Source organism: Podarcis filfolensis (assembly GCF_964270895.1).
Source record: "Podarcis filfolensis genome assembly, chromosome: Z".
Lineage (NCBI taxonomy): Eukaryota > Metazoa > Chordata > Lepidosauria > Squamata > Lacertidae > Podarcis > Podarcis filfolensis.
This window is the reverse complement of record NC_139617.1, coordinates 31,338,707-31,357,051: the sequence shown is the minus strand read 5'-3', so window position 1 is coordinate 31,357,051 and position 18,345 is coordinate 31,338,707. Positions and strand designations below refer to the sequence as shown.

Here is an 18,345-nt window from a genome sequence, read left to right as displayed (position 1 = left end):
TTAAGCTTAAACTTGCCTGATCCTGCAGGTTCTTCTAATATTCTCATGTTCTTATCAAACACCAGAGGGCTGGAGCTTTCTGACTAAACAACAGCTGTATGCCCAAAGCTCAATGAGGTCTCATGGAGATCGGGAACAATTACTCTGAATCCTCCTTCCAGCAACCAGGCAAGAGAACTGTGTGCACTTCAACACTCTTTAACTGGTTACAGAACCAGTTGGTAGGTATCCCCAAAAGCCATCTAGTCCAACCTCCTGCAATTAAGTCTCTCCTATATATACCATTCTGCTCTTTTGCCTTTCTCTTATTTTTATTGTATCTGTTTGTTTGTTTGTTTGTTTGATTCACTTCAAGAAAACCTCCCCCTCCCCCGCTTAAGTGATAAACTGAGGAAGGCATTTCATGTTACTTTATTTAAATACAGAAAGAATAAGTTACAGCAACTATGAGTTAACTCCATAAGGCTTATCCACTCAGCTTGCTGAGGACTCCTTTAGGAAACAGGGATAACCAACTTCTCCATAGGGATCGTCCATCTGGGGGAAGATGCTTTCACTACTTCCAGATTCCTGGCCAGGGGAACCTGACACAAGCCCCCCAACACAAAAAACCCTTCTCTTTTTGAAAACCTCCTCCTCTGGAGAGAGAGGGGTCCACAGGGTGGGGGGCTCAATCCTCTGGTTCTTGTGGAGGGCGCTCGGGTCACAGGCTCCTCCTCTCGAGGAGGCACTTCGTCAGCCCATGTTCTTGCGGTTGCCGTAGCCCCTGGGGTGAAGTTCCTTCCACTCATCCCACTCCCGGGCTTTGCGCAAAGCTTCATCGTCATCCTTCTCCTCCGCTTTCTTCTCTTCTTCCTGCTGCTTTTCTGCAGCTGCTGCAGGACCGAAAAAGGGTAAAACCAGACTGAGAGCACAGTAGGGAGGAAAACTCTGAATGCACTATGATTCCTGCATTGCAGGGTGTTGGACTATATTACCTTTCTGGGTTCTTTTCAACCCAACAGTTCTGTGATTCCATGAACAACCACAACAGTTCTCTTACACTGTAGGATTTTAAACAGAGGGTGGGTGCACAGGGATTCTTTCCTGCATCGCAGGGGGTTGGACTAGAGGACCCCATGGAGTTCCTTCCAATTCTACTATTCTAAATCCTCAGCCTACTGTTATCTGCTGCTGCTGGAAGGCAGCGGGGAGACATTGCGGGGGAGACATTAATCAGGGCTTTGGCTAATTAATATTCTTCAGCCTTTTAAATGTGTTTGTGGAAAGGGAGGCATTGTTTTGTTGTTTCTGTTCTAACTATTTATATGTGCTTTTATCTTGTATTTTTATCAAATCAAATCAATCAATCAATAAACAAATGAAACAAAGCTATTCAGAGTGGGGGATTTCCAGTCTATGCTGCTCATAGACACAACTTATTTATCGCAATTCTGTCCCACCTCTGTTCTTCCAGGATCTCAAGGTGGCATACACAGTTCTCTCTTCATCTGCATTTCATCCCCACAACAACCCTGCGAGGTAGGTGATACTGAGAGGCAGTGACTGGTCGCCACGGTCACACCCAGGGAGCTTCACAGCCAAGTGGGGATTTGAACCCTGTCTCTCCCGGGCCCTACTCTCTCACCATTACAAGAGGCATCCTTCCCCCACACCCCTGCTCCAAATAAATACCTGAGGCCGCTTGTGATATGCCCTGATCAGGAAGGGCTCCTTGCTTTCGATGCTGCTCATACCAGTCATCCACTGTCATCGTCGCCAGGCTTGGGTAGCCAGCGCCAAACACCCTATAAGAAAGGAATGAACATTTTTATCATTTAATCATTCAGCGCAGTGGTGGAGCAGAGCTGTGCTCTAGTCCTAGCAAGATGGGAGTCTCTTTGGCTGAGGGGTTCCCATGTTTGGGAGACAGGTCTAGGATGGAACTGCCCTACCTCTGAAGAAACAAGTGCGGAGCTACAGGGTATTCCTGGATACATATTTGTCACTTACAGAATCATGGAACTGTAGAGTTGGAAGGTGTCCCTGAGAGTCAATGCATGAATCACAGTTCAAGAATACATGAAAGGCAGTCATCCAAATTTCACTTTGAAATATTCAGTGAAGGAAGATTGTGGTTGTTTTTGTTATTGCCAACATCATCACCATTATTCATAGAATCAGTTGTTTATTATTGTGTTTATTATTATTAAAATTTGTATACAGCCCTTCATCTGTAGAGTGCAGAGTGGTTCACAATACAAACATACATAAAATTACAATATAAACAAACACAAAATACATAATTAAAACAATAACAAAAGCAAACCAATCCCTCCACCACAACAACACATTTAAAAGGACATTGGATGTCGCCTAGCACTTAAAGATGTATAATGAAGACACCAGGCGGACCTCCACAAACGGGGAGCCACTGTAGAAAAGGCCTGTTTTCATGTTGCCACATGAGGCACGCAAAGAAGGGCCTCAGATGGTGACTGGAGGGTGCAAGTATGTTCCTATGGAGAGAGGTGGTCCTTGAAGGACTGTGGTCCCAAGGCATTTAAGGCTTTATAAGTTAAAACCAGCACTTTGAATTGGGCCCGGAAGCTAATGGGCAGCCAGTGCAGTCAGGCCAGGATCGGTGCATTATGCTCAAACCATCTTGCCCTGGTGAGCAACCTGGCCGCCAAGTTCTGTACCAGCTGAAGTTTCTGAACTGTCTTCAGAGGAAGCCCTATGTAGAATGCATTGCATCAATCTAACCTAGAGGTTAGCTGGAAAAATCCCCCAGAGCCATCTGGAAACCCATTGGGTCCATCAGCCTCTGAGAACGGACCATCCTCATAGGTTCCCCACCTCTGCAGAATCGTAGAGCTGGAGGGGGCCCCAAGTGTCATCCAGTCCAACCCCCTGCAATGCAGGAATCGTAACCAGCATCACACACCTGGAAGGAGCCAGCCCCCCCCCAAATGCCCCCCCTGAAAAGAGCAGAGCACCCATACTTTGCCTGGGCAGTATCCCGGGTCAGGATGAAGGGCTTCAACGGAGGCCCAAGCGGGCGTGGAGGCTGCGTCCCTGTACCCTAGAGAGGATAAAAAACCTATTTCAGCACACAATCCAAAAGACACATTCTACCCTCCACAGCCAACTGAAGTGCCCCACCCCATGACACCCACCCAGTGACAGGTGACGGATTCTGCTGCCCACAGGTCACTTCAGATTCTCCCAAGTGGGGAAGGACCATAGGTCAGTGGTGGAGAATTTGCCTTGCAAGCAAAAGGTCCTGGGTTCAGTCCCATCGCCATCTGCAGGTAGGGCTGGAAGCCACTGCTGCCAGTCAGTGTTGGTGGTACTGAGTTGAACGGAGCAAGGGTCTGACTCAGTATAAGGCAGCTTCCTATGTTCCTACATACAATTTACCAAAGCTGCAACATTCAACTATCTGCCCTGCCCTGCTTCTGGCCGGATCTGGAAGAGGGGGCTGTTCTGTACACAGGGCCCTGTAAGAGGAGCTGGCCATCTCACCCAGCCAACCAGGTGCCAAAGGGAAGCCGGCAAGCAGGACACAAGCATTACAGAACTCTCCCCTCCTGCAGCTTCCAGCAACTGGTATTCAGCGCAAAGTTAAACTGTGGAACTCGCTTCCATAAGAGGCAGCGATGGCCACCAATCTTTAGAACAGGATTAGGGAAATTCACAGAGGAGAGGGCTGTCGATGGCTAAGAGCCACAATGGCTCTGCCCTGCCTGCACATTCAGAGGCTGCAATGCTACTCTTGTGCTCTGAGTCTGTTTGCATGGGTTCCCTTTGGGGCACCTAGTTGGCCCCTGTGAGAAGAGGAGGCTGGACTAGATGGGCCATTGGCCTGATCCAGAAGGTTCTTCTTATCTTCTCTTATGTGTAGGTCCTGCTTGCAGGCTTCCTGTAGCAGACATCTGGGTGGCCGCTGTGATGGGATGCTGGGCAAGATGGGCCCCTGGCCTGATCCAGCAGGGCTCTTCTTATGTCTTCATGGGTGTGGTCAAAGGACATCTGGGGAGCCCAGGCTGCTCCAGGGCTTCTGTAGCACCTCTGTGGGGTGGGGAGTGGTATTCTGACAGAGGGCTCCCATGTTTTTCACATGTAAGGGGTCACATCGCTACCACCACAACCGCAGGGGACCACTCAGATGCTATCTCCCCCTTGTAGAGCAGGAATTGAAGAGCAGGAACAGATCCCAAGGGGCATCTAGTCCAACCCGCTGCAATGCCTGAAGTGCTTTCAGACCCCACAAAGGCAGAGAGGGCGGTCCCCTCCCCATGTCCCACCACCCTACCTGCTTCAAGGCATCCCGCCGAATGAGGATAGCGACTTCCTGATCAATGCTCTCGATTTCCTCCAGGCTTGTGCTAATCCACTTCTTGATCTGGAGCAAGTAGAACTCCCGGATCTGCTCCTCCTCTGCCTGGCCACCGTCGATGAAGGGCTTCAGGGTGGCCAGCTGGTTCTCGAGCTCCTTCTTCTGCTTATATCTGTTTGGGGAAAGGACATGGAGGGGTTGGCCTAGATGACTCTCCCTTCTAACTCTAAAGATAGGTTGGAAAGGCATTTGTCAAGGATTCCTGCTTTGCTGGGGGCTGGACCGGATGATCCCTGAGGTGTCTTCCCGGATTCAAGGGATAAGGCTTTGAAAAACATTTATGTTCCTATTTTAAATTTGAGCACTTTGCTTTCCCTGTTTTACAAAACAGCTTCTTTGAGCCTGTTTTCTAAACTGCTGTCTTAAGTTTAGGTATTCAACCCACTTCATTATTTTATAATTATGGTTTTTCCAATGAAATTATTGTTTTATTTCTGGCTTAATTTAATTATTGTTTATTCTGAAACATACCAGAATTTAAATATTACCAAAAAGGTATCATAGTAACTGAAAATATTTAAAATCAAAATGACTTGAAACTGACATTTGCCACCCATTATCCAGGAAGGCCTCCCCACTCACCTTTCGATCTTCGCCTGCCTGTTGGATGCCATGGCAAGGATAGCCGTCTGCTGATCAGTCCCCAGAACAGAGTTGATGTTGCTACCGGAGGACTCACTTTCATCCCCGCTCTCCACCTCCACCTCCCGTGGGAGTTGGAAGCGCCCAATCCCATAGTCTTTGCAGACCTTCAGGAAGTCCATGAAGCCAGCACGGGCCCTCTGTACATGCTCCAGGCGCTTGCTGGGGTTGACCTGCTTCAAGACGAGGGCCGCCAACAGAGCAGGGACCAGCATGAACTTCAGATCGGCTGAGGAGATCTCCTCCAGCTCTTCGTTGTGGCTGAAAGGAGAGAGCAGAGTAAAAATCATAGAGTTGGAAGAGATGCCCCAAGGGCCATCTAGTCCAGCCCCGCTGCAATGCTGGAATTAGAGCTAGAGAATCTGGCCAAGCTCTGCAGGAAAAACCTCCAATGGAGGGGAGTCCACCACCAGTTTCCCTCCCTCTCTCATAATAATAATAATAATAATAATAATAATAATAATTTATTATTTATACCCCACCCATCTGGCTGAGTTTCCCCAGCCACTCTGGGCGGCTCCCAATCAAGTGTTAAAAACAGTACAGCATTAAATATTAAAAACTTCCCTAAACTTCCATGACAAAACAATTCACTCACTTTTCAGAGCCACACCAGAGCTGGGGCAGGCTGGATCAGATTTGGACATCAAGAGAATTAACAATAAGAGTGTCGAAATGTGAGATACAACCCAGAACACTATCTGACCATAGCTCAATAATGTTACATTTAAATTGGAAGACCCAGGGTATGTACAGATGGAGAATGAACAACTATTTATTTGAAAAAGAAGAAGTGATTGAAAAGGCTAAAACTACCTTGAAAGACTACTTTGATTTAAATATCAATAAAAAGACAAATATGGATATAGTCTGGGATGCCAATAAGGCAGTGTTAAGAGGTTTTCTGATACAACAAAAAAGTCAAAGAAAAAAGGTGAGAGAACAAAAAAAAAGAAGAGTTAATTACCCAATTAAGAGAATGTGAAAAGAACCTGATAGAGAAACCGAATGATGAAAGTAATAAGCAATTGTATAAGATGTTGCAAGCACAATACTCAATATTAATAAATCAAGAGGTAGAATGGGGAATTAAGTTAATGAAACAAAAATTCTTCGAATCTGCAAACAAAACTGGAAAATTCCTGGCGTGGCAATTGAGAAAAAGGAGAAAACAAAATATCATCAATAAAGTTAAAGTAGAAGAACAAATCTTGGAGGACCCTAATGAAATAAAAAAGAGCTTCCTTAAATTTTATGAAAATCTATACAAAAGAGAAGAAGAAGATGCAATAGAAATAGGAAAATATCTAGAAGAAAATAGAATCAACAGTATATCGGAGGAGGAAAAAAGTCAACAGTATATCGGAGGAGGAAAAAACCCATAAAAGCAGAGGAAATTCAGGAGGCGATAAAGAAGATGAAACTGGGGAAAGCCCCAGGACCAGATGGCTTATCGGCCAAGTATTATAAAGTCCTAGAAGAACTTTTAACACCGGTGCTTTGTGAAGTAATGAATGAGATCTTAAGAGGAAGAATACCAGCGTCCTGGAAAGAGGCATACATCACGCTGATACCGAAATCTGACTCGGATAAACTTAATATTAAGAACTACAGACCGATTTCATTATTGAATAATGATTATAACATCTTTGCAGACGTAATGGCGAGTTGACTTAAAAAGTGCTTAGTCAATCTTATCCATAATGACCAGGCTGTTTTTTTACCTAATAGGCAAATAAAAGACAACATAAGACATGTAATAAACATTATTGAATACCTAGAATGCAAAAATGAAATTCCCGCGGTATTAATGTTCATTGACGCCGAAAACGCTTTTGACAATGTATCCTGGCGTTTTCTAATAAAATGTTTGGAAATGACAGGGATAGAGGGCACATTCCTGGAAGGAATAAAAGCAATTTACTCACAACAAAGTGCTAAACTAATTATCAATAATAACTTAACAGAATCCTTTGAAATTTCGAAGGGTACAAGACAGGGGTGCCCTCTGTCACCTCTTTTGTTTATTATGATGTTAGAAATAATTACAAATAAGATAAGGAAAACTTCAGAAATACGCAGAATAAGAATTGGAGTGAAAGAATATAAACTGAAAGCATATGCCGATGGATCTTATGTTGTCATTGGAGGACGCAAAAGAAAGTGTCGGTAAAGTGTTAGGTTTGTTAGAAGAATTCGGAAAGCTATCCGGCTTCAAATTAAATAGAACAAAAACTAAAATGGTGACTAAAAATATGAAAGAAGAGGTAAAAAACCATCTCGAATTACAGACTGGAATTAAAGTAACTAAAAAAGTAAAATACCTTGGAATTTGGCTAACGATGAAGAATATAAATTTAATGGAAGATAACTACACAACCACATGGAAAGAAATAAGGAAGGACTTGGATACTTGGAACAGAATAAAACTCTCTTGGTCGGGAAGAATGGCGGCAATTAAGATAAGTTTATTACCGAAATTGCTGTTCTTATTCCAAAATATACCGATAATTAGGGGAACCTCAGTATTTAAAGATTGGCAGAAAGTACTCTCTAAATTTATTTGGCAAGGAAAAAGGCCAAGAATTAGATTCAAATTACTCACAGATCAAAGAGATAGGGGAGGATTTGCGGTTCCAAATTTGAAGCTGTATTATGAAGCTTCGTGCCTCTGTTGGGTTAAGGATTGGATTGTCATCAAAAATACAGATCTGTTAGATTTAGAAGGATTCAATATAAGATTTGGTTGGCACGCTTATCTATGGCGTAATAAGGGAAAGGTCCACAAAGGATTTTCTAATCACATTATTAGAGGGCCATTATTAGAAGTGTGGGAGAGAAACAAGAAACTATTGGAAAAAAATACCCCTTGGTGGTTATCACCAATCGATATTTTAACAATAAAAAAAAACATTGAAGGAGAAAGATGGACCTATGAAGATTTGCTAGTAAAAACAGAAAATGGATGGAGGATTAGGCCATATGAAGAGATAAAGAACAAATTGACAGGTTGGATCCAATTTCACCAAATTAATGCTATATGGACTGAAGATAAAAAGAATGGGATGAATGAGAAAAAATCTAGATTCCAGATAGAAATATTAGAAAGCAAATCAAAACTACTATCGAAAATGTACAGCCAGTTGCTTGAATGGGACACCAAAGTTGAAGAAATAAAGGAGGTAATCGTGAGATGGGCAATGGACGTTGGTTACAACATAGAGTTTGATAAATGGAAGACACTATGGAATAAAGGTATGAGATTCTCCGCATGTACAACACTCAGAGAGAATATGTATAAAATGATGTACAGGTGGTACATCACGCCTGTAAAATTGGAAAAAATGTACAGAACCGGAGATAAATCATGCTGGAAATGTAGGATCAAGGAGGGCGATTTTTATCATATGTGGTGGTCGTGTGAGGTAATCAGAAAGTTTTGGGAATCTATTTACAATGAACTAAAAAAAATCTTCAAATATACCTTCACAAAAAAACCCGAGGCCTTCCTTCTGGGGATAATTGGAGAAGAAATCAAAAAGGAAGAATAGCGCAAAATTGGAAGACATCAAAAATCCCAACTATAAACGAGTGGCAATCCAAATTATTTGATTATATAGAATTGGCAAAAATGACACAGAAAATAAGAAACCAAAAAGGTATAAAGTTCAATAATGAATGGAACAAATTTATGGCATACATTAAAACAGAGGTAAAAAATCTAAAAATCACAGTAGGCTCGATATAACGCTTGTGACGTAAAGAGCTTTAAGGAAATAAAACTGCAGATAGGAAAAATCTTTATAACACATTCCGAAGCCGAGCTAAAGGGAAGTCAATTAATGTTGTGTGATTTAGTTATTTAGTTACTGTAAGTTAATCTGTTGGTGTCTCATGTTATGTAATGTTTCTTTTTTCTTTTGTACTATTTTTGTATGTATTTTTTTTATTATTTTGTGTGTGTGTGTCTTGTATGTCTCGTTTGTTGTTTCAATGTCTGATGTGGTATAAGGAATTGAAACTAATAAAAATTAAATAATAATAATAAAAACTTCCCTAAACAGGGCTGCCTTCGGATGTATTTTAAAGATAGGATAGCTCCTTATTTCCTTCACATCTGAAAGGAGGGTGTTCCACAGGGTGGGCGCCACTACCGAGAAGGCCCTCTGTCTGGTTCTCTGTAACCTCACTTCTCTCATAAAACTAGAATGCATGGACAATTTTTTCAAAGTCCTTCTTCACACAGCACATAGCTAATTCGTGGAGTTCCCTACCACAGCGGAACACAGATGGCTTTACAAGAGGACAGGTTCATGGAAGAGGAGAGGGCTATGAATGGTTACTAGTCACAATGGCTTAGGTAGCCCTCAGTGAAGCCTACACAGGGCGGCCATTGAGGCTCCCAACCTCTGTGTGTGTGTACACAAATGTGTGTGGGGGTGCCAAACTGGGTCTTTGACCTGGGCAAAAGAAATCCTAGTTTTGCCCCTGTGGGCCACTGTGAGAACAAGATGCAGAACTAGATGGGCGATTGGCCTGATCCAGCAGCCAGGCTCTTAGAGTTATATAACTGTAGAGTTGGAAGGGACCATGAGGGTCAACTTGTCCAACCCAGGGCAACATAGGAGTCTTTTTCCCAATGCTAAGAATCTCAGGCACTATTTGCTGAACTATTTTAAAAACAGGGAAAAGCAATAGAAGAACCAAATCAAACAGCTTTTATTCCATAAATTGGGAAAAACTGCCTATGAAATGTCAGGATCTGAGCAGAGAATGCATGGTGGGGGTGGGCACCTCCCTCTTCTATTGTGAAGGGGTGTGATCCAGCCCAAGCAAAAGCTTGTGGCGGCGAGGAGCTGAAGGTGCCTCTGGGCAGATGCAGAGTGCCTCTGGAGCCACAAGCTGAAGATTGGACTGCAGCACTGCCGGTTTCTAAAGGTCATCGGGCAGGCGCTGCCATCCCGAGGTAGACTGTGAGCCATGGACAGCCCCCCCCCCCAATGGGGTGTACATGTGGCGCCCTCTGCACATGCTCTACGGCACCTGAAGAGCTGGAGCTCGGCGACGGCGCTGGCGGCGCGTTCCAGGAGGCCGATCCCGCGCTGGACCTTCCGCTGCACAGCGGGCGCCCCCGACGAAGGTTCCGCGGCGCTGCCATCCTCCACCTCCTCCAGCAGTCGCCAGCCGGACTCCAGCAGCTCCGACAGCCGAAGCGGCTCCTCCGTAGTTGTGCTCGCCGCCATCATGGGAGAGGCGGATGTGGAGGGAAAGGAGCGGACGGAAGTGGTACCGTCTTGCGGCTGAAGGAGGTGCCGCCATCTTTAACGAGGGCCTACAGAGTGGGCGCCGTGACGCCCACGGGTTCCACCGGCGGAAGGAGGAAGAGAGGGTTCGGGCGGAAGTGGCGACATCGTACCGCTGAAGACGGCGGCGCCATGCTGAAGGAGGGCAGCAGAAGTGACGGACGGCGCCATCTTGGTTTGGGGCTATTTCCCCGCCCCCCGGAGCGGCGCCGCCTCCTCGCTTTGCGGGCCCCGCCTTCCCCTCAGCAAGCGGAGGAGCCAATGGAGGGGTGGGAGAGGGTAGGGACTACCCTGCAGGGCTGTTGTGTCAGCTGATAGGAGGGTTCCAGAGAAAGGGGGGCGGGGTCCTGGCACTTGTTCCGCTCCCGGTTCATCATCATTGCATTACTTATTATTATTGATGACGATGTTATGGGGGAAATTGGGGTTACGCTTTTACTGCCCCCCATCAAGGAAATGATAACACAATGAGACAACAAAAGAAAGGAAGGCCAGCGGTTGATCTTTACCGACCTGTTGCAACAGAGACATCCCCCCCCCCCACAAATCCGGCAGACCTTGCAAGAAGGTGAGGGAATCCAGAACAAAAGCATGTTACAATTTTTTAACCCTTGGGTGGTACCTTCCTCTGTCACAGAAAGACCACTCCAAAAACGCCACAGATGCATCGCAAAACGGGTTGTCCATGTAAATCCGATCATGCTCAGAGTTCATGTTTCTCCAACATATTTGCAAGTCTGCCAATCAAGATGCCCAACAATACCTGATAATTGCCCTTCCTGGTCTGTCTGAGAGATCCTTTTGAAATGGAGAATACCTTGACTCCAGAATCTGTTATCAATGACCTGTTTCATTCATGCAGATAGATATCTGCTCCTTTGACAAGTCTGCTTGGACAGTTATCAATACTTGTTAAACCAGTTTCACAGAGGGGAGGCTCAGGAAGAATTTCCTGCTATGTGACTGGAGGAGTCTTGAGGTTGGCTAGGGGTTAAGAATGGTTCCTGTATTGCTCTCCCTTCTTTTTCAGCTCAGGTTTCACTGTTAAAAGTGGTATTTCATTAATTTTTCCATAACAATAATGATGGACATTATTGTTGGTATGGACATTATTATGGTATTAATCACTGTGCTTATTCTCACTTCTGTTGTTCATTTTTATTATTCATTGTTGCTGTTATTGGTATTAATCATTTGTTATTATTTTTATATTTTATTGGATTTTAGGAATCTAGAAAGATAGAAATGAAAACATTAAGTTGCTGGTGTTCTTGGCTGCATATGCATTCGCACCATAATCTCATTTAAACCCCACAGCAACCTTGTGATGTAGGACATATTGAGAGCAGCAACTGGCCAAAGGTCACCCAGTGGGCTCCATGGCCAAGTGGGAATTTGAGGTCTATTTGCCCACATGATATTTAGGTGTTAATATACCCCCAAATCTAAAACAAATCAAGCCAATTTTATATCCCTTGAAAAGTTTTGTTTTGTTTTTTAAGAAAAAGATATTAAAACTGGCCAAAATTTAACATATCAAACTTGGAGAAAACAGCAGAACTTAAAATGCATTCTTTCTTGAAAATGATACATTGTTTCCAGGTGCCAGCTGTGCCCTCTGCCAGTTGATGAGGATCCCCTTTGCACCTTCATCTACACCACTGATCAAGAGGAGCTGGATTTGATGACCCTTAGGGGTCCCTTCCAACTCTACTGTTCTGAAATTCTGAAAGATGTGGAAAAGCTCTAAGCCATTTTTTAAAATCAGTTTTCTGATTGAAAGATACATTTGACAAATCACACCAGCGAAATCTCCTAAACCAGTAAGCTGATTGACAAGAGAGAAGGTCAGTCCGGTGAGATTTTAGCCTTGGCAAACCCAGCCTGCTTTGGCTAATTGTTTGTAAGAAGCTTGCAGATGATAAATGAGTCGGATCTGATCAAGAACCTCCTCTTGACTGCCCAGATTCAGAGAACTGTAGAGTTGGAAGGGACCTCAATGGTCACCTAGTCCAACCCTCTCCCTGAAATGCAGGAATTTCAGCAAAAGGAATCCCTGACTGACTGACAGCCGACCTCTGTTGAAAAGCCTCTGAAAAATCATCGCATTGTAGCGTGGGAAGGGACTCCAAGGGCCATCTAGTCCAACCCCCTGCAATGCAAAGAGGGCTGTTAACAGTGGTAATAAAGGCCATTTTTAAAAAAGATAAATTATTATTTATTGTTTAATTGCTTGCTTGCTACTGCACTTTTAGGTTGTTAAAAATTGTAATAAATGGCTAGATATTTGTTCATCTGGAGTTCTCCTGCATTACTCCAGAAGAGCAAATAAAGATTTTAAAACAGGCTTAAACAGACAGAAGATTGGTCAAGCTAGTATTGTTAATATTGTGAGCTCACAAGACAAGATGAACACATAGTGAAAATATCTTTGGAGCATCAAAGCTGTTATATTGGGCATCACAAGCTTGACCTAAAGTCAATTGTTTTGTTTTGAACCTTAGCAGAACCTCATTGTTTGATAAATACTGATACTTCATTACTTAAAAGAGTGATGAGCCACAACATTCTTAAAATTAAATATTATTTCTGTAACAACTGTAATAATTTTGGTATATATACTTTGACACAACTTTTATAATATAATCAGAAACATTTATCTGAGTGTTGGTTGTAGTTCTACTTTTATTTTTATGCAATTGTCACATGTCACATGCTGTAATAAGATATATCTCAATGCCACGTTAAACAGTTGAAAAATGAAAATGAATAAAAAAAATTATGAGAAGAAACAAAATTAGATGCTATTGCTGAAAAAAGTAAATGAAATACTGTAGTTTATAAAAAGTTAACTGTGATTTTAAATCTAAAAGAAATTTGGAAAAAAAATAAAATTAAATTACTATTTTTTAAATATATATAATTATATATAAAATTATATATATAAATATATCTGTTTATCTCTCTGTATATGAACCCTCTCGTTGGAAAGAGGTATAGCTTAACTCGGGGGCCCAGCCTCTGGTCACTTGCAGACGTGTTTTTCAACCACCTGCTGGCACTTCTTGCAGGTCACATAGCAGCACCAATGGTACCTGCAGCGGCACTTCTCCTCCACCCTTTCTGCATAAGTGTTGTAGCCGCGGCCGCAGCAGAGGAGGCGGCACCCGCCACTGCCCGCTGAAGTCTTGTTGCAAGGCCTGTTGGGGGGTGAGAGAACATAAGAATCTGAAAAGAGAGCCTGGCTGCAGGATCAGGCCAAAGGGGACTAATCCCGTCCAACATTCTCTTTTCACAGTAGCCAAACACCCCTAAGAGCCTAGGAATCTAGGCAGACTGCCTCTGGGCCCGTTGGTTCCATAAGAACATGAGAAAAGCCCTGTCAGATTTGGCCAACAGCCCAACAAAAACAAAGCAAAATCAAAGAATCGTAGTGATGAAAGGGATCTCCAACTAAACCAACCCCCTGCACTGGCAGTGGGATGACAGAGGTTTCTGGGTTCGGGAATCAAGGCTTCTGTATGTATCATGCAAGGATTTACTCACCTATCCTGAGTCCCCAAGGAGCCCAGCTTGGGGTTCTTCAGACAGTAAGTGGGGGAATGTACAAGGTAGGCCAGTTCATCTGCCTTCAGGGGCCGGAGCCTGCCTCCTCTGGGTGCCAGCTGCCTTCTGCTGCCCACAAGCCAAGGCATCACCTGCGTGGCCTCCAGGTACTTGGATTTGAGCTCTGAGCCAATAGTGGCTAAATCCCGCAAGCCTTTCCAGCAGGTCTTGACAGTGCAAGAGCCAGACACCCCATGGCACTTGCACGTAGTCTCTAGGGAGTCTGACAGGACCTGGGAGGGGAGGAGGAGGAAAGATAAAGAGAAGGACTGTCAGGCACCCAAGTGGGGAGAATTGAACCTCCTGCACCCACAATTCTCTCACCTGGATTCTCCAGTACCAGATAATAAAATCAGGGACCCGGGGGTCATCTAGTCCAACCCCCTGCAGTGCAGGAATGACCCTACTCACCTGCCGTCCCACTGCATTGTTATGGAGGTTTAGGACCCTGGAGATCTGCCTCCCCGCCTTGCTGAACTTCATGGGGCCGTCAACAAAGGCAGAGCCCAGCTGGAGTCCAAAGGGAAGATTGTCCCCACAGCCACCCCACTGAAAGCTGGGGTGGGGTGTCTCAGAAGGAGTGGAGCCACAGAAGCAGAAAGGGACCTGCCCAGAAGCACAGGCCCGGGCAATGGAGTGGCTGGCGGCGGAAGATGCCAGGGCGTAAACAAAGGCGGACTCCCTGGTGCCTGCAAGAAAAAGAGTCAATGAAATTTGTTTTATAAAGCAATGCACAGCATGGAGAAAGTGGAAAGAGGCAAGTATTATTTATTATCTTAATTAAATTGCTAGGAGGCAGCAAAGGCTACCAAAGAGGAGATGTAGCAAAAGTTTTGAAAATTAGGCATGACATGGAAGAATGTTTTCCTCCCTCTCTCAAACTTGTGGACCTCCAATGAAGCTGAAGTGGTGCATGATTGAGGACAGATAAAAGGAAGGACATATTAGTTAAAACTATGGAACTCACTCCTGCAGGAAGCAGTAAGGTAAAGGTAAAGGGAGCCCTGACCGTTAGGTCCAGTCGTGACCGACTCTGGGGTTGTGGCGTTCATCTCGCTTTATTGGCCAAGGGAGCCGGCGTACAGCTTCTGGGTCATGTGGCCAGCATGACTAAGCCACTTCTGGCAAACCAGAGCAGCGCACGGAAACGCCGTTTACCTTCCCGCCAGAGCGGTACCTATTTATCTACTTGCACTTTGACGTGCTTTCGAACTGCTAGGTTGGCAGGAGCAGGGACCGAGCAACGGGAGCTCACCCCGTCGCAGGGATTCGAACCACCGACCTTCTGATCGGCAAGTCCTAGGCTCTGTGGTTTAACCCACAGCGCCACCCACAGCAGGAAGCAGTAATGACCACTAAACTGGATGGCTCTAAAAGAGGATTGGTCAAATTCAGGGAGAAGAGGGCTATCAAGGCAGCTAGCCACAATGGCTATGTTCTGATACCACAGAAATGGTTCTGAACCCCTGTTTCTGGAGGGAAAGAGTTTCGCTTGTGCTCAGGTTGTAGGCTTCCTATAATGGGCATCAGGTCAGTCAGTATGAGAACAGAATGTGGGACTAGGCCCTTGACCTGATCCAGTAGGCCTCTTATGGAACCTTGAAGGGGGTTGAATTAGATCACCCCTGGGGTCCCTTCCAACCAATTCTATGATTCTAACTGGGGAGGGGGAACTGTCTAAGTGGCCCACGTTCCCACCTGGGCAAAGGAGGCTGGATCCAGCCATGGGGGCTTTCCTCAGAGAAAGGGACGAAGGGATGAAGATGGAACAAAGGTTGATCATTACCCCTCTGTAGGTCTGGGGCCAAGTGAGGCGCCCCCTCGACGGACGAGCAGTTCCACCGGGAGCTGGCAAAGGTCTGTTGGCAGACAGCCTTGGTCTGGCGTGCTGCTTCCACCAGGCTGGGCATCGCCTCCAGGTGCCTCCGGCATAGCCGGGCGAGGGCGTCCGATGCTAGAAGGCGGCAGTCCTGGGGGTTATCCCAGGCCACTTGCGTCCCATTGGCTGCCAGGCTCCTGAAGAGAGAGAGAAGGTGAGAGAGAAAAAGAATGAGAGCTGTCATGACACCTGTAGAAGACACCTGGTTTCCACTGCCCACAACGGACCCACAAGTGGTCACTCTACCCATCTGTGGGTGGCGTCAGGGAACCTCCCCAGTCCCTGGGGGTAGGATGGCGAGGGAAGCCCCCTGCAGATGGCGCTGCCGCCTTTAAAAACCTAGGTGGGGGGCATAAAGGAGGCACCAGAGAGGCTTTGTCCTGCAAGGCTGGCTGACATTGGAGGGGCTGTGCCACCTGCCAGGGGTTCTTTAGCTCTGGTTGCTGCCTTGTGCTGGATTGGGCTACTCCCTTCCATCTCTGCAATTCTGCGCTTCTATGGCCTCGGAGTGCAGCGGCCTCTCCCCTTCCTTGGAGGTTTTGAAGCAGAGGTTGGACGGCCATCTGCCAGGGCGATTTCAGCTGTGATTCTCGCATTGCGGGCATGCGAAGCGGGGGGGGGGGTAGAGGGTTTGGACTGGATGACCCATTGGGTCCTGGGCTGTGTTTGCAAGGCGGGCTGGTGTGGAGGGAAATCCCTGGGAGCTGGCGTCGTCGTCGGGGCTTCCCTGAACCCTGCAGAGCGGGCTGGTGAGGCATTCCTTCGTCCCCCGCTGGGCTTGGGGACAGAGAAGACGCACCCCTGCCAGGACCCCCCTCACCCCAACCCCCCTACCCACCCCAACGGGACTCACAACCACTGGATGGCGGCGCAGAGGCCAAGGCTGGGAAGCAGAAGGGCAAGCCCCATCCAGGAGCAGCGCATGGCTGGCGGAAAGGCCGCGGAAGGGCGCAGAGGCCTCTTAAAAGGGCTGCTCCCCGACGCAATGGGCGGTCACCAGGCCCAGGTGGCGACTGGGAGGGTCGCCAGCCTTGCCGTAGGCAACTTTTGCCGTCGGGCCACTTCGGCGACGCTACTGCAGTTCCTCCTTGGCCCACTAGAGGGGGTGCGCCTCCGCTTCCTCCCGCGAGCGTGGTGCTCCCGGGGAAAGTGTGCGAAGGATTGGAACGCAGCCCAGACGGGGTGTGGATTGAAGTGACCTGGGAGGGAGTGAAACGGGGTGGGGGCACCCTCTTGGAAAGTGAAGATCCTAGAAACGTAGAGATTATGTATTTGTTTTTGCATTTATACTCCATCCTCCCCCCTCCCCCAAGGAGCCTAAAGTTGTTGGTGTCCATCTGTCTGGAGAGACAATGGAGTGCACCTCCAGGGGTGAAGTCAAACTGCTCTCCAGGGAGCAAGCCTGGGCAGTGTGTATGGATTGCGACTACCGAGAAGGCCCTCTGCCTGGTTCCCTGTAACTTCACTTCTTGCAGTGAGGGAACCACCAGCAGACCCTCGGAGGAGGATCTCAGTGTCCAGGCTGAGCAATGGGGGTGGAGACGCTGCTTCAGGTATACTGGGCCGAGGCCGTTTAAGGCTTTAAAGGTCAGCACCAACACTTTGAATTGTGCTTGGAAATGTACTGAGAGCCGGTGAAGATCCTTTGGACCAATGTTACATGGTCCCAGCAGCCACTCCCAGTCTCTCAGCTGCATTTTGGATCAGTTGTAGTTTACGGGTCACCTTCAAAGGTAGCCCCACGTAGAGCGCATTGCAGTAGTCCAAGAGGGAGATAACTAGAGCATGCGCCACTCTGGTGAGACAGTCTGTGGGCAGGTAGGGTCTCAGCCTGCGTACCAGATGGAGCTGGTAAACAGCTGCCCTGAACACAGAATTGGCCAGCGCCTCCATGGACAGCTGTGAATCCGAAATGACCCCCAGGTATCACACCTGGTCCTTCAGGGGCACAGTTACCCCATTCAGAACCAAGGAATATGCCCCCCCACCTGCCCCCTGTCCCCAGACAAAGTACTTCTGTATTGTCAGGATTCAGTCTGTTGACTGCCACCACCACCACTCTAGACACTCGCACAGGACGTTTATCACCTTCCCTGGTTCTTCCACTGTGCCCTCAGTATGCAACGATTGGAAAGTTGTAAGACTACACTGAATATTTACGCATTCCAGGGATCTTTTAAGACAAATAGCCATTGAAATGCATCAAAATGGGCTCTGGTTCTGCTCCCCGGCCTGAAAACAGTCAGGATCTGGTCCATTAAGTTAAAGGAAGGATGAAGTATACAGAGGTTGGTGGGTCATCAGTCAGGGATGGTTTAGCTGTGGTTCCAGCATTGCAGGGGGTTGTGCTAGGTGCCCTCAGAGCTTCCTTCCAACCCTAAAATCCTATGATTTTCACAGATGGACATTCAGCCCTGAGGGAATCATCTGAGCCTCAACATGTAAAGAAAAGCTGGATTTTGGGATCGGTAGAAACTCCCATCCCTCTGTGTGCTTCTAGGTGCTCTACCAGTGATGCAAAATCCCCCCTGGAA

The 18,345-nt window shown here is 46.4% G+C and overlaps 2 protein-coding genes across 3 annotated transcripts; both read right to left on the bottom strand.

Annotated features, from left to right (window-relative positions):
• Positions 1–395: 395 nt before the first annotated feature.
• IGBP1 (immunoglobulin binding protein 1) lies at positions 396–10,300 on the bottom strand. Of its 2 annotated transcripts, none has more exons than XM_083596514.1 (6): positions 10,067–10,300; positions 4,964–5,284; positions 4,298–4,493; positions 2,985–3,064; positions 1,675–1,787; positions 396–872 (listed from the first exon to the last, which is right to left on the bottom strand). In XM_083596514.1, the coding sequence occupies exons 1-6, from the start codon at positions 10,267–10,269 to the stop codon at positions 736–738; spliced, it is 1,050 nt and encodes a 349-aa protein (XP_083452640.1). In that variant the 5' UTR covers positions 10,270–10,300; the 3' UTR covers positions 396–735. The 2 variants fall into 2 exon arrangements, with proteins under 2 accessions (XP_083452640.1, XP_083452639.1); XM_083596513.1 differs by having other exon boundaries at positions 396–875; positions 10,067–10,299.
• Positions 10,301–11,506: 1,206 nt separating this feature from the next.
• Positions 11,507–17,029, bottom strand: LOC310754514 (protein Wnt-11b-like). Its single transcript, XM_083596519.1, has 5 exons — positions 16,665–17,029; positions 15,719–15,948; positions 14,344–14,621; positions 13,873–14,165; positions 11,507–13,526 (listed from the first exon to the last, which is right to left on the bottom strand). Exons 1-5 carry the CDS (start codon positions 16,733–16,735, stop codon positions 13,352–13,354), a joined length of 1,047 nt encoding a protein of 348 aa, XP_083452645.1. The 5' UTR covers positions 16,736–17,029; the 3' UTR covers positions 11,507–13,351.
• Between the last annotated feature and the right edge of the window lie 1,316 nt (positions 17,030–18,345).

Coding starts and splice junctions, on each gene's coding strand:
- IGBP1 (XM_083596513.1), bottom strand. CDS start 10,269: ATGATGGCGGCGAGCACAACTACGGAGGAGCCGCTTCGGCTGTCGGAG. Junction 1,788..2,984: donor CGGGATACTGCCCAGGCAAA/GTATGGGTGCTC, acceptor CCTTTCTTATAG/GGTGTTTGGCGCTGGCTACC. Junction 876..1,674: donor CATATCACAAGCGGCCTCAG/GTATTTATTTGG, acceptor TCGGTCCTGCAG/CAGCTGCAGAAAAGCAGCAG.
- LOC310754514 (XM_083596519.1), bottom strand. CDS start 16,735: ATGCGCTGCTCCTGGATGGGGCTTGCCCTTCTGCTTCCCAGCCTTGGC. Junction 15,949..16,664: donor TGCGCCGCCATCCAGTGGTT/GTGAGTCCCGTT, acceptor CTCTCTCTTCAG/GAGCCTGGCAGCCAATGGGA. Junction 13,527..13,872: donor TCCTTGGGGACTCAGGATAG/GTGAGTAAATCC, acceptor ACCCCCCAACAG/GCCTTGCAACAAGACTTCAG.